The 20,972-nt window shown below is 36.4% G+C and overlaps 2 protein-coding genes across 3 annotated transcripts in view; one reads left to right on the top strand and one right to left on the bottom strand.

Moving 5' to 3' along the window:
• Positions 1–3,011, top strand: part of ap2s1 (adaptor related protein complex 2 subunit sigma 1) — a 17,585-nt gene extending 14,574 nt beyond the window's left edge. The window contains exon 5 of the mRNA XM_082181258.1: positions 1–3,011. This exon is cut by the window's left edge and continues 2,459 nt beyond it. The gene's annotated coding sequence lies outside the window, so the exon portion shown is untranslated.
• Positions 910–20,567, bottom strand: rab4b (RAB4B, member RAS oncogene family). Of its 2 annotated transcripts, none has more exons than XM_082181255.1 (8): positions 20,411–20,567; positions 12,609–12,689; positions 10,633–10,747; positions 10,480–10,542; positions 6,873–7,027; positions 6,304–6,399; positions 4,874–5,052; positions 910–4,017 (listed from the first exon to the last, which is right to left on the bottom strand). In XM_082181255.1, the coding sequence occupies exons 1-7, from the start codon at positions 20,424–20,426 to the stop codon at positions 4,937–4,939; spliced, it is 642 nt and encodes a 213-aa protein (XP_082037381.1). In that variant the 5' UTR covers positions 20,427–20,567; the 3' UTR covers positions 910–4,017; positions 4,874–4,936. The 2 variants fall into 2 exon arrangements, with proteins under 2 accessions (XP_082037381.1, XP_082037380.1); XM_082181254.1 differs by having other exon boundaries at positions 910–4,021; positions 4,879–5,052.
• Between the last annotated feature and the right edge of the window lie 405 nt (positions 20,568–20,972).

Below are 20,972 nucleotides of genomic sequence, written 5' to 3'. Positions count from 1 at the left end.
AATTCATAAAATTCTATTAAAATGAAATATAAAAATGAATTCAAATTAAATTGAAAACTAAGTCCATAAAATGGCCCCATGATGGGAATCCCTAAAAGGTTATGTATATGAAGTACCTGAAATAACCCTTATGTCTATAAAGAACCTTTTCTTCTAAGCGTGCACTCTTATGGCAATTTATAACTATTTGGATTGGTGGTAAATTCGTATGTATTTCTATTATTTTACAAGTTACTGACTGTTAGGTCGAAATCACCTCATAAAATAATTACATTTTCTTAAAAGATCAGATTGGAAGTATTTTATTTCCCTTTGAATGTCACTTTTTATGCATCTGTCACCTTAAAAATAGAGATAATTTGAACTAACAACTTGCTCATTGTCACACAAAACAGAGACAATAGAAAAAACTTACACAACATAAAAAAACAAGCTAACTTTAATTATAATCTTAATCTTTAAAACCAACAAGCACCCCTCCCCCCAAACACTCCGATAGACAAATTCAATCTTATTTACAGCATACATGATCCAGATATACAGTATTTATGAATGAACAAATCACACTAGTTACTAAGCAACAACTGGTTATATGCAGTACCTTTGAGCTACTCTTCAAATGCACTCCATAATGATATTTGGTTACGAAACGCAACCAAATTCCAATAGATAAGCCATCGAATATCATCTGGCTCAGACAGTGGAGTTGTTCTAAAGGTGAATCACATTAGTGAAATTTTGTGGGCAAAAAACAAACAAAGGGTATTTTTTCTATAGTCTTAAACCAAGTCACTTTTAAACCTACAGCTTTCTGTTGGTCAACATGCCGATTTCACATGATCGACTTGAACCCATTGTCAAATCTGCATGAGGAAATCTTTCGCCCTGACAACAACAACAAAAAAAACCAAAAAAAAATCGCGTAGATTCCTATTGAAATGATTGGATTTTGCTTGCAAAAATTTGCTGAACATTAGTAAACATGACCACACCTTAACGATCACATTTGCATATGCTTGACAAATTTTCTCTGCCAAAATTCAGTCATTTTATAGGAATTTGCACGGTCTGGAATTTTGTGTGAGGGTGAAAACGTTTGCCACGCTATGAAAGCTTGTTTCCGCCAAGAAACAATTTAAAAGAGAATTCCGACAAATTTTTCATCTCACAATTCTGACTTTTTTCCTTGCAATTTTTTTTTTAAACATAAAAATATAAAAAACAGAATTGCAAGTTTATATCTCGCAATTTTGACTATAAGCTATAACTCGCGATTGCAAGTTTATATCACGAAAATTTGAGGGGAAAAGCCGAAAATGCGAGATGGAAATACAAATGTGAGGAGGAAAAAAAGTCAAAATTGTGAGATAAAAAAGTCGCAATTACCTTTTTTATTTTTGATTCAGTGGCGGAAACAAGCCTCCATACCGGGCAGATTTTGATCGTTCGGTCAAAACAATGAGCCACACAATGACCAACAGAGAGTCGCTTAAAGGTACAGTCACATTAGCGAAATTTTGCAGTTAAAAATGTACGTGATCGATTTGAAAACGTTGCAAAATTTTGACCAGTGTAGCGACTTTTGAAGCACAGCTCACAAAGAAGTCGCTTTCAAAACAAGCGGGTTTCTGTTAGTCAACGCATCAAGCTTAAACACGAGCGAAATCTGCGCGAGGAACTTTTTCACCCCTACATGAAACGCCCGCGAAATTTCACAGAGTATTTGTGATCGCCTCTTCTTAACACCATGTACTACATTTCAATGGGACCATACTATTACAAAGCATGCAAATTTTCAAGGGAACAGTTTGGGACTCCCTAATATCGGTGCCATATTAAAATGAATATTCCAGGTTAAATAAGTTGAGCTCAATGGACAGCATCAAATACTGTGTTCTGTGTTGATTATCACAGAAAATTATTTAGAGAAAAAAATTCATTTAAAAAATAATAGACTTCCATTATAGGTGCATAAACTTCCACTTTTTACAAACCGAATCGAAAGTAAATTTCTGTAACTCTTAACTTGTATCTGTGAATATTCCAAGTCTAGTCAAGACTTGGAAAATTCTAGTCAATTTTGTTGAATATAAGTGGTTTAAAGCAGACAAAACATTCAGTAAAAGTGGACGTAACAGAATAAGTGCATTTTAAAGAGCTTGGACAATTATGAGAGCGAGACGGCCATGATCAAACATTGTGCAGAACAATCATGTGGTTAGTCAGTGAAGGCTGTGTTTGTACTAGAAGAGATATGATGACCCACTCCACATCTACAACTGAAAGCATGTTCTTGTCCACAGCTGATGACTCCTTGCCGCTGAAATGGGGTCGGACTTGTCTCAGTTGTTCTTTAGTAAGGAATGATCACTCCTCAAACAATATTCTCTCATTTAATATCATTAAATTACTATAAATTTTACAATTCTATAGGTACAGTATATAAACAGTCAAAAAAAGTGCACTTGCAGAGGGAAAAAGAAAGAAAGAAAAAAACACATCACATAGACAGTTCTTAAAACACAGATCAAAACAGGTCTGTCTGTGGTGCATAATGATGATGTCACTGAGGGAACGGGGCACCGTGCCGGTCATCACCTCTAGATCTTCCCTGTCATGGGTAACCAGAGCAAACAGCGAACCCAATATATGTACACAAGTGTAAAATGAATTATGTGGCTGAAATATTCTTCTGTTCTAATAATGTACCTGGTTTCACTTATTACGCGACTCTAACGCAACAGTAAAAGGGCTGAATCTCACAAAGAAATGCTTGGGAGCCGTTTCATTCGAAGAAAATCACAAGAAATTAGATGTTGCTATTATGATTTTTTTGTTTTTTTTATGCACTGCAACATTTATATCTGAAAATTAAGCATTAAAAATCATATTCACATTACTATAATCCAGCCATTAAAAATATTTTTTCAGGTTTAAAATCAGCATAATTTATTTTATAATTTAATCATATTTTTTTTTCACATTATAGTAAGGAAACTTTGGGAACAAAATGTGCTTAATTAACATGCACAACAAAAAAAAAAAAGTAAAAAAAATAAATCTTAATTGTCCTAAAGTCACCTTAGGAAACCATTTCTAATTGATTTATTTTTGTTTCAGGGTGAAACACGACACACACGTTCTTTGGGAGATTCACCCATACAGACTCCAAACTTTTCTTTTTAATGATTGATATTTGAACGCATTTTTTGGAGAAACCCTGATTGAGTCGTAGTCCTACATTTCAATAAACGATTTAGCCATTAGCGGCCCGTGCAAATGACGGGTGAGGTTAAGTTAGACGATGACCTCCAACCCAAGCCGGAGCGGGGTGTGGCGGTAAACATCTGATATGCGCCAGATAGTGTTGAGCGAATTACAAGATCTGAACAGATGTTTCACCTTCTTTGAGCTTTCAGAAGCTCTTTAAATGCATGGCCAATGCAACAGGGTAAATATCAGAGTGCATAAAGGGTTTTATGAGCTTTACTTTCTCACAGAAGACCAATTTTTGGCTCTAAATTACTATAGAAATCTTCATTATTATTATTTTTTAATCAGGTAAAAATGCAGACTAACATGCATGGACCAATCATATGGTCATTTTTCATTTTTGGGAACATGGAAACTAAACCAAAAAGGGGACATTCAATTGAACCAATCCAACAAAGGTCTGATATGTCACAATGTATAAAATGATTCAGCGATATCTAGTTTAAGACCTAGGGATGTTACTTCTGTTGTTGATTGGTTTCTCCCAGTCTAGATGATGGCTGTTTGACTTCACAAGAAGGAAGTGTGTGTGTAAGAATCACAGGAGGAGTCACACACACACTTGGATTCACCTCTTCTGCCCGTGGCCCTCGCTAGGCAGCCGGGGAGATCTGTCCTAGGTGAACAGCTTTCTGAGGTCAGAGGTCAAAGGTTGCAGATGAATGATCCAGATGTGTCTGGGTGTGGAAGGGTCACATTTGGGAGTGGGGGGGGGGGGGCGTACAGACCCAGAGACACCCGGAGCTGAAAGGAGGAGTCAAGCAACGTTTAAAAACAGCACAATCCACACTGATTATTACATTTGAACAGAACTTAAGCTCTAGTGATGTATGGTCAATTACCCCAGACTATCATTTGAATGAAATATTACGGTATATCTTTTTTTAAAGAAATTAATACTTTTATTTAGCAAGGAAAAAAAAGGATAAAAAAAAAAAGGATAGTAAAGAAATGTAAAAAAATGACTAAATTACAAATAAATGCTGTACTTTTGAACTTTCTATTCATTAAAGAATCCTGGAAAAGTTCACATTTTCCACAAAAATATTAAAGCAGCACGACTGTTTAAATCATTGATGATAAGAAGAAACTTTTTTTTGATCAGCAAATTAGAATGATTTCTGAAGGATCATGTGACACTGAAGACTGGAGTAATGATGCTGAAAATTCAGTTCAGATCACAGGAATAAGTTACATTTATTTTTTTTATTTTAAATTGTAATAATATTTCACAGTATAACGTTTTTTTTTGTGTATTTTTGATTAAATAAAATGCAACCTTGGTGAGAAAAAGAGACTTTCAAATCTTACTGACCCCAAACATTTGAACGGTAGTGTATTATATATAATGTTCATTGTATTATAATCTATACTTTTGTTATATTCTATTCTATTATAGTCCTTTTTAACTGTAAGTAAGCTGTCTAAGGTGTATGATCTTGAAGAACAATGTTTAAATCTTGAAAGAATAATTTCATAACAGTGTGTATTTTAACATTTATCCTGGTGTAATGTATTGCTCTATAGACTTCCATTGTAAGTGCATTGCTGTACAATTGATTACTGCATGTCAGAACAATCCCAGAAGCCCTGAACTGACCTGAGGGGGGGAGGTTGAGTGTGTAAGGTCTGATGACAGGTATCGGTCAGGGTGTCCAGGCCCCTAACAGTTACACTGCTGCTTGGTCTGTGCGGCAGAGCCCCGGGGCTGTCTGAGCTGCCGCAGGGACGCGTCACCGTACTGGATCCCAGAACCCATCCGCTCCGGGTCCAACTCGCCTGTACGGGCACAAGCACAACATTTAACCCTATAAAGCCTACTGTGTCATATTTGATACTCGCATTTCTAAGGCTTTCCAGTTATAAACAAGACCAAAAAAACTAAATGCCTTCTGTCATCTGGCCTGCAAGTTTAATTCTGAAGCCGCCCACCTTCAGGTCTTTTTTCTGTGAAATCTTTACTGATTTATATGAAGTAAATGTAATAACTTTTATATAGTTAGTAATATTTCAAGATAAACACTTACAGCACTGAAGCAACTTGGTTGATTATCCATACAGAATTTTTTTGAATAATCATGTTAAAATAGATCAAATATATAATACATTAGGCCTTTGAGGAACTTTTATCTGTTCATCTCTCAGTCATCATTGTATTGCTTTGCATTATGTTGCAATGCAACATATGGGGGGGGGATAATCCCTTTTAAAAAAAAAAAGTATTTACGCTGGCTTGACGTGGTTTTTGATGATAAAAAAAAAAGAAAAAAAAAGAAGGCAATAATAAAAGATGGAAACGCATTTGCCGAATAATTTCTGACGTAGTGAACATTAAACTCAAGCGACTAATCTGCAATTTCCACTGATAGTGTTTTATTTACTGTTGGTTACTAGATTACCAATACCACAATAATCTGCTCGAACAACATGATGGAAACGTGCTTAATTCGCTTTTTTTTTTTACAAACTTTAAAAAGATTCACTTTTCACTTTTTGAAACCCAGCTATTGATTTACATTACAATCTATCAGAATTTACTTTTTTGTCATATAAATATCACCAACTACACCAAAATGCATTTTTTTTTTGCTTCGTTTGGGTCTCTGAATAAAACTACTTCAGTTGTTGTGGTGTTGATTCACATCATTTCCTGATTATTGTGCAGAGTGATTGGATGCTTTTTAAATAATTGCAAAAAGCTTCATTGGCCCAAAAAAAAAAAAAAAAAAAAAAGAACTATCACAAAAACCCAAATTTCACTGTTTTTGGCCCTGGCACAAAATGACCAGCTGGCATCATTTCACTAATCATATCATCAGCATATGGGAACGTGTGAACAAGTACTAGTCACGTGAAATAACTAAATCATTCTGACTGATTGCTATAAAATATCCGCAGTTTAAAAAAATATATATATTATGACTGATTATTATTTCATATGTCAGGCTTTGCAGAGTTTATTTCTTTCACCATGACTACTAAAGCTTTACAAAAGTCCATCCGTAAATGAATAGCAGATTTAACTCTTACCTGACTCAATCTTGTTGAGGATGTTGCGAGCACATTTGAGAAAGGCTTCCTCTACGTTCTCCCCGGTCAAAGCGCTCGTCTCCAAAAACATCAGCTCTGGGTTGGAGGACACAGTCAGATGAACATCAAAATCAACCCCTCTGATCATGCGGCAAAAGCTTTAGTGTTGTAAAGGTCCATTTTGATAGCTGTTATCAGGCTTTCATTAAGGGTGCTTTAGTGTAAACAGCATCATCAGCAAGAACCAACTTATGGTCTTTAGACATCTCTACATCTCTACGGCACTCCTGTGACCAATACATAAGGGCTTGTAAATGAGCCGCTCATAAAAATCCTGCTGTTTGAACACGCTCACCAACAGAGAGGAAGAGAAGCGCACTCTCTGTAACGGCACACATCTGTTTGCTTTGGACAATTATGAATACAAAAAAATCGATACATGACAAACAGGTGCCAGAAGCAAATGAAAATATATGTTGTGTCACACTGTGAGGCACAAACAGGCAAGGAAATATGAATACTTTCAGACCCTAGTTACAAAAGTGGTACGCATGAAGAGCAGCCCTAACCGTTCTCCTGGGCAAAACGAGACGCCTCGAGGAAGGTGACCTCGCGGTCCGCATCCAGATCCTTCTTATTCCCGCACAGGATGATGACGATGTTGGGGCTGGCCAGCGTCCGTGCGTCCGTCAGCCAGTTAGTCAGAGCATTGTAGGTCTCCCGACTAGAAGACAGATAAAGACAAAGTCAAAATCATGTAGTGCTTTTGATGATACGCACTGTCAAAGCAGCTTTACAGAAAATCATGATGTCAATGTTAATGTAGAAAGTCTTAATATCTTCATGCCTTATAGCAGATGAGAGAGGAGCGATAATATAGTTTAGATTTTGCGATGATACAAGCAATCAGGCAGTTAAGATATGCTAAACAGTATGTATTGCCCTACACTAGTATACAGTATGTGTGAAGATACTTGTATATCCAACATTACATAAAGCGCTTTTATTTCTGCAACAATATAAACAGATGAAATCTGCTATATGTATAGCTTTAAGTAAGTATACTGTTTGTATGCATGTAAAGTAGTATATACTATATATATATAACTTAATAAATTTTTTGACAATACAACAATTCAGCAGTTGAGATTTTCAGAAACCCTTTATTTCACAGTGTCCTTGTTACATATGTTACATGTATTTACCATAGTAATAACTGTAAATTATGCATAATTGCATGCAACTAACCCTACACCAAACCCTAATCCTACCCTAACCCTATAGTAAGTACATGTAGTTGCTTAATATTACTCAGTACTTAAATGTATAATTACACTGTAACAATGACACCTTAAAATAAAGTGTAACCAGATTGTCTATATAGTACATAACGTTTAATGAGTGTACTGTATATATCTGTGTAATGTTTGATTTACTTGTAGTAGAGTAGGATGATTTATTATTAGTTAATAATTTTATACTTAATTCGAGTCATTCAGCACCACTGTTGCAAATTCTGCTAATGTGCAACAAAGATAATGTTATTTTGGTTATAGCCAACCAATAAAAAAAATATCACAAGTCACAAAATCTATAGTCTTGAAAGTAGAGCTGCACAATTAATCATTAAAAGATCGCGATCTCAATTCAAACACCCACAAAATCTTATTCCTAAATGATAACGGTTCGCCAGCGTCTATTAAATCTTTGACAAAATTACGCTGCGTTGGCAGATTTAATAAATACAAATAAATGTACAAGTTGGAATCTACAGTAGTTACGACTTGGCGTGAACACACTTAAGTTTGTAGTGGACTGTTGTGGGGCTGCAGTAATTGTATCCAAATGGTGGTGCTTTGCTTTCAAATTTATAGTTTTTTGCCATAATCTTTATTACATTACCAGGCATTAAATTACTGATAACCGTTGGCAACATTTCAGAAATTAACTATTACCTACAATAGTAACCTAAAACACTGCTTAAATAGCTATTGCTGAACATTAACCAATAGCATGTGCAGCTTAAGTGACATCCAATGAAAAGGAAAGTGGTTTCAGAGCTACATTTTAATAACAATTATGAACACAAATATTTATATCCTGCACAGATAATTTGTGCAGATACCAGGAAGTATGTTGGCTTTGAGAGAATGGCCAGGTCTGTTACTAATTCAATATTAGCCCTGCTTTCCACCATTTATAATCAGTCCCACAGAAACTGGCTTTGTGAGTGAATAACAGCGAACATTGATTTAACGTACTTCACTGTACTTCCACTCCGCTTCTCAGAAGTCAATGCCTGTGACTTCTGAGTGCTTTGAGAAACAATGAGACAATACATGACTCATAATGCCATCCAGATTTCTTTACTGTGCGTTCGTCACGCTTTCAGGGAATCTAGCTGTTTGAGTCACTGGTCTCCAGGGCAACCATTAACCTGTGGCCACAGCGACGGGCGAAAGAGAGCGTGTTAAATGTGTTCGAGTGTAAAGCAGTTTAAGTGTCTCCGGTCTGCAGCTGCAGTGATGGCAGTTCAGTGCTGAAGGATGACCCTCATCAAACACACAATCCATCACTGTGTTCATCTCTCTCTCACTGCGCACACACTCCATCAAATTGACTAGCCAGAAGATGACATTTTATTACAGTGCTGTCAGTGTTTATTATTACTCCATTGTCTTTGTCTCTATTACCATGACAGCTGCATAGCAACCTGGAGATGATCCAATTCAACGCCATAGTCAATCTCTCCATCTGCCTCTGTTTTTAGAAATCCGTTTTATTTTTAACCAAATTCTTTCATTTTTCCCCCCGCATTTAAATTTTTCTGGATAATTTTTTTTGCCGTTTTTATGTTTTTGATTATTTTAGGTTTCAGACATTTAAATACACCTATGTACCAGCAAAACATAGTTTGTTAAAAACACACTGATCTCTATGTAAGTGGCAATAATAATCCTTTAAATTAAATTTGATGATGCGTTTAATTAATATAATAATAATATCAGATACTGTGATATGTATAGGTAAATATACATTTTATTTAATTTTTTATTTAATTTTTTTTATTTTACTCTACTCTTCTCCGAGCTGAACGGCCATTTACTTTCAAGTGTTTCGGGAGAAGTGGATGAATTTACGTGCTGTAAATCTGACAGATCCGCAAACTAACATGGCGCCGCCCATCGCTCATTTTTAATCAGCTAACATGATCATTATAAAGGTGTTTAAAAAAAAACATTTACTTTTTCATTTGACAATCGAAATATATCAGATGGTTCATGACAAAAAACAACAACAGTGTTTTAAAAGTTTAACAAAAATAAAATTAGAGCCCTAAATAAATAAAAATTCCTCCCTCAAATTTCCCTTTATGGTTTAACTGATTTTAAATAGTCAAAAAGCAAGTCTAGTCAATTGAATTCATAAAACTTTAAAAGCTTAATTGATTAAATTACGGCCCTATACTTTTTCCCCCCAGAAATTCTGTGTTGCGTTTTATTTTTTCTGGATTGATGATTGAATACAAATTTGTTAAAAATTGTGGTAATCAAATGAAGGCATAACGCATTAACAATTTATATAATCTTAAAATATTATATAAATCAAATGAAAATGTAACAACAACTTTTATTTTTTCAGCAATCAAAGTGCTGCACAACAGAGGTTTATTGTTCAATTTAAAACATGGAAATAAAATGTGTGATAAGTTAATCATTTTATTAGTACCAGTATTATTACTTTGATAAGTACATTCTACTGTACAATAGTAATATATTTCTGTCAGAGTTTCTGTGTGTAGATGATATGACAATAGTTTTTCTCAAATTAAACAAATCAAGTCAAGAAAACATCACAAACATCACGTGTGCTTGAGTATGTGAAATAAGAGGAAACCACACCATTCATTCACACCGAGACTTAACATGCAGACTTAATATTCACAGACATATTCCATACTGCGATTTGAACAAGAGTACAGCCCTACTTGTGATTTATTCTCCCAAAATTCTGTGATATTCCGTCTTATACAGTAAATTCCATTTGTATGACTGGATTCCTTGATTCTGCATCGCAGAAATCATCATAGTTCCTTTTCTATAGCTAAAAATATTAAATTCATTCCACTACAAAATGTGTCTTTGCGGTCGGGTGACCCCGCTTCGAAGGCCTTACCTTGTGATGTCATATACGAGAAGAGCCCCTGCTGCACCACGGTAGTAACTGCGGGTCACTGACCTGTAAGACACAAACAGTGAATGACTTCCACCAATCAGAGTCAGCATACAGCAGTATGGATATCCCAACAAACCAATCACAGGCAAGTACCTGAAGCGCTCCTGCCCAGCCGTGTCCCAGATCTGCAGCTTGACCGTTTTTCCGCCAACGTTGACAACCCTGGAGCCAAACTCAACGCCAATGGTGTGGTTAGAGTCCTGTTTGACTGTGACAGAAGATGCTCAGTAAGAAGCAGATCTGACGGACTGCTTAAAAAGGTCATTTCATACAGTTTGACTTTGATGCCTTTTTTTGGTGCCAGAATTAAAATTTTCATGACTATCTTCTTTCAGAGAAATGCACTGTTTTCTGCCGTGCCTTACAGACTTTAAAGTCAATGCCCTCCTTGCATGTGCAATAATATACAGCACTTTACTGCTCTTACTCACGGGCTGTGGGTTTGCTCTGCTGTCAGATCAAATATAGTTTAAGCGCCCCCGTCCTTCAATAACAGCCTCTTTGAAAAGCCTGTTTTACATTGTGTTAACAAAACAATCCATGCTGAAATGAGCTGTACTCATATAATTAGACTGAAATTATGTCATGTAAATAAATTCGCACTTGTGTGTTTTTGGTGTTTAGAATGACAGGGCTCTACAGTGCGACTATTTCAGTGGCATTTATGACTGAAATTACAGCGGTATATGTCAATTTTTAATGTTATCATTATTTGGCCAATATATTAAAGCTGATAAATGTATTATTTCCTTCAGCTGAGACACTTCAGATGCGCACTGTTCACCATGATGGTTTTGAATTGCTTGAAATATGATTGGAAGCACTTCAAACGGGAAAATACAGTTAAGTGCAATGTGATGCACAAGTCTGTCATATTGCCCGCACAAAATTATAATGAGAATATAACTGTGTGCTTGGGACATTTAATGGTGAGACTTTTGTTTTTGTAATCAGGCTCTCAAATTATATAAAAATTTGGATTTAGATTTATCGGCCAATATATCGGTTATCGGCTTGCAAATATAAAGAATTATCGGTTATCGATATCAGCCAAAATTTTCATAGCGGTGCATCCCTACTTGCGTGCACTGATGACTCCATCGAAGCTCATGAATTGATGAAATGATACAATCAAAATAAAAACTACAACTCCCAAAATGCGTCTAAACCCCGGAATTGTTACGCTTCATACTGCAATTGGCTGCAAGATCATTTCATATAGTTATCACACAAATTTATATTTAAAACAATCTCATAACATTATGCAACTGTAGTGTAAATGCATTCATGCCACTTCTGAGCGAAACAATCCATGTAAATATACCTAAATGCCACTGCAGATGCAGCACTAAGATGGATTTTGATGATACTGATTTCATCTGATTGGGTCTTATTATTCTAATTTAATTTGTGGATTTAATAAAATTGAGCAACAATGAAGAGGGATCCAAAAGTTCCCATCGCCACAAGTGTTGCTGGATCCCTCTTCATTGTTGCTCTGTTTATTTTTTTCCATGCACTTTGTGATTGGTTAAAGTTGCATTTGAATAAATTAGAGAGAATAAACATGCACAAATAAACACCCAAAATCGACAAAAACTGATAAATAATGAAAAGATTTGAGATCTGAAACGTAGAGTGTTTTCATTGCAAAATTTGATTTACTTTAAAATATCAAGTAAAATTTGATTTTAATTGATGACAATCCCTGTAGACTTCCTAAAGTCAATGCATATTTCATTTTCATAGTATAACATTTTCTGTTTCTGTCTTGGAAAACAACTTAAATGCAGTGTCATTCATAATTCATTCAATGTCAAAGACACCATTTCCAGCCTCTTTTCTTCATTTACTCTGTAAATTAAGATTGGCATTGGATATTTTAAGCTTAATGACATGATTTTCATTCATTGCTTAACATGCCCACGTTTCAAATGCATGTCAAGCGACTCTGGTTTCCAAAGAATTAACATTCAAGGCCCCCTTTTCTCTCTGCTGAATGCTTTGCGAATTAAAGGTCATGTTTTAATTCAAGTCTTTGTGAGAGGGAGACATTAATATGGGCTTACACTTGTTCTCTATGAACTGGTGAAGGAGGCATGATTTCCCAGTCCCAGCGCTGCCAATCACCAGGAACTTAAACAGAAAATCTGAAACCAAGAGGGAGAGAAAAAGAAAGAGAATCAATATCACTGATGTGTTGCACTGAGAACATGTTTAAAAGGCTGTTTTGGATGTTGTCAGAGCGCTGGTCCATCCTGATATCCTATGTCCGTCCAATTGAGGCGTGTTTTCTTCAAACAATTAAACCCATCTTGAAATGTAACATTCATCAGTAGTGTATTTTTAGACCAATATTTGGCTATCTTGAGATTACCTGCATCTGATAAAAAGGTCATCTTAACTTTAGAAAGCAAGATTTAGCCTAAAACATTAGCATTTTAAACAAATTCACTCTCAATATGACAATATGTGCTCTCATGTCAAACAGGCATATTAAAAAGGCCAAATATTGGCCAATGAGTCATTTTTGCTGATGTTTTGATCCCCACCGTGATCTCTAGAAATTGGATTGGCATTGACTATGAAAAAAAAATACATCAGTTGATCTCATAAAAAAATTATAATTAGCCTATATGAGATATACCGCAATTATATTTGACATTGACAACAATATATTTCCTAGCGTTACTCCCGCTCATTTGCAGGGTCTGCTTCATTGGAATTATCCGCACACACAAACACTGAATTTGCCACAGGTTTTATGCCTCACACTAACATTTGGCACTTACACTCACACACCTACGGCAATTTGGCAATCCACCAAACCTGCATGTCTTCGACATTCAAACTCCACACAGACAAGTCTCGAACTAGCTTGGTCCTACCAGACTCTCATACATTTCATTTGTACAGAGAGTCTGGCCACTCTCCATTGAAAAGCGTTAACTTCCTTGTACTCTGTTGAAGTTTAAAACTATTGGATCTGCCAAGAGCCACTCTGGATCTGCCATAACCAATCGCTAACGTTTGGTCGTGACGTAACCCTACAACTCAAACTAGCGCACGACATCAACGTCATCGTTCTCAGCCACTCCCTCTGTTTGCTGATTGGACCGCCAAAAAATTTGCCGGAGAAAACCCAAGATTATACCGCAAACCCAGACGGAGTACTGAAGGAAAATGAAAATTGAGCGGAAGTACGTAGGAGGGCGGAGCCAGGCTAGTCTCGAACTGGGGACCAGGCGACAGTGAGCCAACATTACATAATAGGCTTTTATAGGCTATTCATCAATTCAATACAATGTCAATAGTGTCAACTAAATTGCAAAGAAATGCATGCAAATCCTTACTGAAGACACAATGACATGATAGCAATTAGGCATAGTCCCCGATTTGTTTAGAAGAGAAACACATGGACTGCAATTACCACAACAACAACAAAAAAACCATTCTTTCCATGAGTGTTGTCGCGAGTCGCTCTCTCGCTGATGGTCTGATGATTTCAGAGTTAATTACGTACAATTTATCATCGTGCAAAAAAACTGAAAGCACAAGCTTTTGTGTCAGGTTATTTGCAGTGCTAAATAATGGTAGAATTGTTTGTTACGACCCACTGTGAGATCCACCAATCAGAGAGGTCCCCAAATCTCAATAGATTTTTTGAATGGTTAAAATGAATGGAGAATGTGCGGCGAGGGTGTGTGTGGTGCAGAAGTTCAGCGAGGTCAGAGTGGGTCACGACCCCGGCCGCAGGGTTCAGCAGCTGATCAGTGTGAGACAAGAACAGTCCTAAAAGCTCTTTGTGTTGGAAGAGGACACAGAAAGAACTATTTGCATGTGTGGGTATGACATGCACACAGCCATAACAGCTGGAACAGAGGAGGGGATTCAGTGTTACAGGAGGAGGATGTATGGAAATGTCTATGAATCATAACTGAACAGCATGAATATTCTCAAAGATGATTTTCTCAAAGATGATATTCTCACAAGCATGTCAGAGCGTTTAGGACAAACATCAGCTGTCGACAAAGGCAGCATCATAATAGTCATGGACATAAAAAAAAATTGATTTCTACATAAGATGTCTACAGTCAACACATACATTAAACATACACAGCACACAAATCTGAAGCAAAATAGCCCCTTTTTAAAAAGTACATTTAAAGGGATAGTTCACTTTGAAATTAAATTTTGGTATGTTTTAGCTTACCTCAAGGGCATCCAAGATGTAGGTGTCTTTTTTTCCGCAGTAGTTTCAATTTTGATATTTTTAGGTCAAACCGTTCTTGTCTGTCAGTCATATAATGCAGGTCTATGGTCACTGTCTCAAAGAGCATGCACAGAGTCCAAATTAAAACAATTCCCCATTGTTCAAATTAAACAATTCCCCATCATAAGTACACATTGATGGCCTAAGACACGAAACGAGCGGTTTGTGTGAGAAAACGAACAGTATTTATATTGTTTTTACCTCTTATACACAGCCACGTCCAAGAACGTCTGAGAGCGCGGGCGGGTATAGATATATACACTAGATGTCGCATTGGCTACGGTTTCGTTCCAATGAACTGCCGTAGCCAAGGCGACTTCTATTGTATATATCTATACCCGCCCGCGCTCTCAGATCACTTGGACGTGGCTTTGTACAAGAGGTAAAAACAATATAAATACTGTTCGTTTTCTCACACAAACCGCTCGTTTCGTGTCTTAGGCCAACAATGTGTACTTATGATGGGGAATTGTTTAATTTGAACAATGGGGAATTGTTTTAATTTGGACTCTGTGCATGCTCTTTGAGACAGTGACCATAGACCTGCATTATATGACTGACAGACAAGAACGGTTTGACCTAAAAATATCAAAATTGAAACTACTGCGGAAAAAAAGACACCTACATCTTGGATGCCCTTGAGGTAAGCTAAAACATACCAAAAATTAATTTCAAAGTGAACTATCCCTTTAACTCTTTCCCTGCCATTGACAAAATGTTTTGACAATACATGTTTTCATTGTAATTATTATATTTATTATATAGCCAATATATATATATATATATATCTTCTGAAAGCATTGAATTCTCCTGATCAAAACAAGTCAATAAAATTTCAGCTTTTAGTTAAAAATGTTGCTTTTTTTAATTAAACATTTCCACAAGTGTTGATTAAAAAAAGAACACATGAAGCTAGAATAAAATGTATTTTTGTTTGTTCGTTTTTTGCTCTGCTCTTTCTTTTGATACATTGCATGTTCAAATTATAAAATATTCTGGGGGCCATGAAAGTTCTGTGAAAATTATCAAAAACACTGGCACCGACTGGCAACTTAAAAAAATAAAAAGTAAATTAATATAAAATGTTATTTTTAAATGTTAGATTAGATTAATTTTAATAGATTATTTTCAGTATTGTACAGAAAAAGTATTCTATCTAATATGAGATGCTGGAGCGTACCTTCAGGCACGGTTTTCACAACATGATCCCGTCTACAATGGCTATGTTTACATGCACAACTTTTTTTTTCATTCGGACTGAATTCATTCCGATTAATAAATCTGAATGTAGTGTTTACATGAACGCTAAACATGTGATCGGGTTGATGTGCACGTTTATATGTCACAAGCTTCAAATCGGAATATATTTTTTGACATGCGCACACTGCACGAATACACAGAGTTTCCTGCTGTTTGCGCATAATAACTATTCTCCTACATTGGTTCTTTCTTTGTTTTAAACAGCAGACTTAATATTTGTCCATTTCTGCTCATAATTTGGAGACAATGAGCATATGAACCGTTGTGCCGTTCCGCTCATATTTATCATGCCGCACAAATGGCCAGAACCAGACGTCTGTGGATGAGAATCCGACACAAGGACCTGTGGGACGTTGTCCTGCTCCACTTCACAGACGCAGTGAAAGGAGAATTTTAGGATGACGGGACACTCATTTATATGACACTTTATTAAACAGGAAGAACCGCTCGTTCAGCGCGTCATACGTCATTACACTATTTCTACGTCACTGCACATGCGCAGTCCTTTCAGTTTGGGTTTTCAATCCGATCAGGTGTTTACATGTTCTCTTGATCGGATTAGAAAAGGAATAAACCAACCCTTTCAATCCGATCGAAATTTTGTTCGGATCGATTGAGGTGTTTACACAAAGGCTTTTCAGTTTGATTGAGCCGTCAATTCGATTACTAACGGATTATTTGGTTGCATGTAAACGTAGCCAGTGCCTTAAAATTCTGTTTAGATACTAGGACAGCACAGTTTTGGAACAGATCTATAATGAATATTCGGTCATAATGGAAAAGGGTAAAACATGCAAAGGACCTTGAATGGATAAATGACTTCTGCAATCACTAGGCATAATAAATCATATTAAATGAAGTGGCCCGGACTCCGGACTCAGACAGTCAGCTAATGGTTGCTATTTCTGGTGCGAGTGTGTGTACTCTGACAACATGACCTTGAGCTTGTCTTCATGGAAAAGCAATTGGCGAAATGTTCACAGCCGGTCTGTACAGATACTAGCAGTAGCACCTTAAAAAACTTTTTTAAAAATCAGATTTTTGATCTGAAAATGACACTTTTAAATGTTTAAGATGAAATTACTTGGGCGTCATGTGCAAGATGTATCAGTTCCCTTTAATGAACTTTAAGGGAAGTGAAAGGGTTTTGAAAAGTGATGTCAAATATTAAAGGAGGACTGATTAGCAGGTCCAAATTTACCAATAAAAATATGAATAGCCAGTTTAGATGCAGAACTGCAATAGTATGAAATCCAGGCCAAAGATACAGCAACAAGGCAAACAACATCAAAGAAGATAATCTGGTTAACAAATGACTCATTTCACTTCCTGTAAGAGAGTTTGTTGAAATAATGAAACATCATACTCCACAATACATGTAGGGCTGCATAATAATCTAAAAAAACACGAAATTATGATTATGGCTGCAATTTAATTAATATATTCACGGTACGGCGTTCTTATAACACAAGCAGCTCATCCGTCGGTTGAATGCGCATCTGGGAACACAACCATCTTTCCATACTTGTAATGAGAAACAAAAGAGAGGGTTTAAAGGATGCCTTGTGGTTTTGATGGTTGGGCAAAAATAAATTAACATTAGTAAAAAAAAAATATATAAGTAAAGTTATTACTATGTTATTTTTTCTTAAATATAGGGAGTAGCACACTACTTTTTTTTGCATGTTTTTTGTTGTTGTTGCGTAACACACACCGTGTCAGATGCTATCTAAAAAAAATGATAGGCAAAAACGTCAATATTCTATGAAATATAAGAGATAATTTCAGTGGTTTTGGGCCTTGATCTGTTACAGTGGGACAGCTGAGTCATACTAGGTCTGATGCCAAATGCTACAGTGAAGTCACTAGTATTCTAGTAGAGATCTCTGCATATTGTCTCCTGAGCAAGCAATGGATTGTCATTAAGTGTGGCCCTGGAGATTGGCTAAGGGTATCAATATGCCACAGAAGAGCAATTACAGTGCCAGGGCAAGATGCACCTCCTCTATTGGCATGGAAAGGTGATTTGTAGGCCAAGTACAATGAAGCAGACTCAGTTTCACAGGGGATTGATGGGGGGGTTGGAGGAGAGAAAGGAGAGATGTGAGTGAGGGGGAGATTTCTGCAACATAAAACTACTATCCACATTAAACTACATGAATATTTTATGATCTACAGCACAAAAACATCAGTCGATTATCAGATAAAAGACATCTCTGATTCAACCAGTGATTTAAAGGAGCCACACATGCTTTATGGCTACATTCACAATAAAGTACCTCTTATTGTATACCACACGGTATACACAATACTGTCCTATCTTCACGTTGAGAAAGAGATATTAAAAGTCTTCTGGTGTATTCATTACACTGGAAATGGAAAATCAAGTGGACCACGCTGCATTCTGGGATAAAGTATTCATTGCAGTATGGCTCCATTGTACACTGTACATTTTGGCAAGTGTAGTACTATACTGCTATCATTTCATCTCTACAGAATATTTGCTTAAATGTGCATAATACTGTAGATAATAGAAAGTACACTACGCTATTCAAAACAGACTTTAGGGCACTGAAAAGTCAACGGGAAACTGCTTTTGCAAAACATTTTACTCGTGTTATGCATTTCTAAGTGAAAGGATTCAATGGTGGAAAAAATAAAAGGGCAACAGTTGATTTTATCCATCGACTGGTTCGTAAAAAGTGGTCATTCTGTGACAGATGGTGCGACAAGCTTGATGGCTTTTAGGTTTTTAGAAATGGAAAAAGATATTACCTATTGATTATGAAGATAAAAACGTGTTTTCTTTGGAAGAACATGCACTGATAAATCATTAAAGGGATAGTTCACTCAAAAAAATAAAAAATTGTGTCATAATTTACTCACCCTCATGTCATTCCAAACCTCTATGACTTACATTCGCCTGTAAGACATGGCCTAAAAGATGATATTTTGAAGAATGTTGGTACCAAATAATTTCGACTTATACTGTATGGACAAAAAAACACCAAAACATTTTTCAAAACATCTTTTCACAGAAGCACGAAAATCATACAGGTTTTGGAAAAACATGAGGCTGAGTAAATAAATGATGACCCATTTTTGGGTGACCTATCCCCTAAGAAGAGGAGCATGCATGTGTATTAAGAAGGTATACAAGCAAAACATTTGTATAAAATCAAATAATCAGCATTAGTGGAGTGACACTCTAGGATTTAAAGAAGACAAATACATCTACTGTAGTAAACATTCCCCTTTTGAATGGATCAATGCTAACCACAGCAAGGACAAGTGGTGCTTGTTCGAATACGCGATGTTCTATCAGTGTGTAAAAATGAAACGGGACTAAGCACAGTTCATGCAGAGCAATGATGCATGATGTTGATAAAGGAAGTCAGCACAGCACAGATTCAAACTATCCTTAAACCACAGATGTCAACTTTCTATTTAGCTGCTGTAAGAGATTTCAGCCATTTTGCTCACTTCCACCAGTCAAAGTCAGCCACTCAACCACACACTCTTCAAAAACCTATCTGACCTCCTTAAGATATCTGTATATGAAATATAAAATCTATTAAGTGAGGGACAAGCTTACGGTTTATGTCAAGTTTACGGCTTACAACAAGGGTTAGGTGCTTCTACATCAGTGTTATTCGCCTATCATTTCCCTATGATTTTAGGGATAACTTATGAGTAGGGTTAGGTTTAGGGGTTGTGATAAGGTTGTTTAAATTTTCGGACTGAAATGTTGTTCAAGGATCAACCAAATATGTAGATATAATTAGGCAAATTCAGACGTGCCACACCCTTACTGGTGTTTACAGGAACCAAGACTGTCAAACACAGGTGTTTTTTCTCTAGAATATCTCTCAGGTTGTAAGGATGTTATTTATGTAGTATTTTGTGGTTTTCCCCCAAAAAATAGCTTACAGAACTTCTAAGTAAATACTGAAATGTGTATGTTGTTTTGTTGGGATTATCAACAATTATCCAATCAGTTTGTCAGTTTTTACACACACACACTATTTTAGACATCACTATCACCAGTGCAACAACCTCAAGCGTGCTGCTGATCTGACAGGCCCATCTGACAGTGTGTAAATTTACTAATAAACACATATATTTCCACACACACTGACCACGCCAGAACTACAGTTGCGAGTCTAAGGTTATACTATGATAATACTACGTACCAGTGAATATTGGCGTAAAAATTGGAGTCAGAAACCGTTTCCCTTATGATGATGTTGGTAACAAACACACACACATGCACGGGCCAGCACTCGTTAGCTCTAAGCACTAACAACAACAACAACAACACAATTGAACTGTCATTACCGTACGTCTCTGACATGTCGGTCCCACCGATAAAACCACTAAACCGGGCAGACGATACTCTTTATTCCCTTCTTCAGATAAATGCTTTGCTGTATTTTAGTTTCTGTGTGTATGGGTGGTAGCCAACAGGCTAACTGCTAACGCCTCTCACCGTTTCCTGTTTAACAACACACAAACCTGCGCGTGCACAACGTGCTCGCGACACTGACGTGATGTCATGACGCGAACTTGTCATATAAAACCTGTCATGTTTCACCACATGACCAAAATAAAGAAATATTCAATTAATTGTTAAATACGGAGTTAAGAAGCGTTTTAGTTAAGCACTCAATTTTTATAATGGAAATAGCCTATTATTTAAAATTGTAGGTGTTAGTGTAGGCTACTCGAACTCGAGTTGAGTGCCCTGAACAACGGTCACAATTAACATTTTATAAAGATTTTTTGGGGAGTTAAAGTATGTGATCATACAACAAAAAGGCGTTCATCTAATATATATCAATATATTTACATAATTTAACAATACGTTATCGCGCTCCCACGAGTCCCGCAAAATCATGTC

The sequence above is a fragment of the Leuciscus leuciscus genome (genome assembly GCF_965113295.1).
Source record: "Leuciscus leuciscus genome assembly, chromosome: 9".
NCBI classification, from domain to species: Eukaryota; Metazoa; Chordata; class Actinopteri; order Cypriniformes; family Leuciscidae; genus Leuciscus; species Leuciscus leuciscus.
The sequence above is the reverse complement of the archived record's forward strand: the minus strand, read 5'-3'. Positions and strand labels throughout refer to the sequence as shown.

Bases quoted from the DNA above. Each gene is read 5' to 3' on its own strand.
- rab4b (XM_082181255.1), bottom strand. The intron at 10,748-12,608 runs GTAAGCCCATAT...CTTCTGTCACAG, and splicing joins CCAGTTCATAGAGAACAAGT to TCAAACAGGACTCTAACCAC. The intron at 10,543-10,632 runs GTACTTGCCTGT...TGTGTCTTACAG, and splicing joins GCTGGGCAGGAGCGCTTCAG to GTCAGTGACCCGCAGTTACT.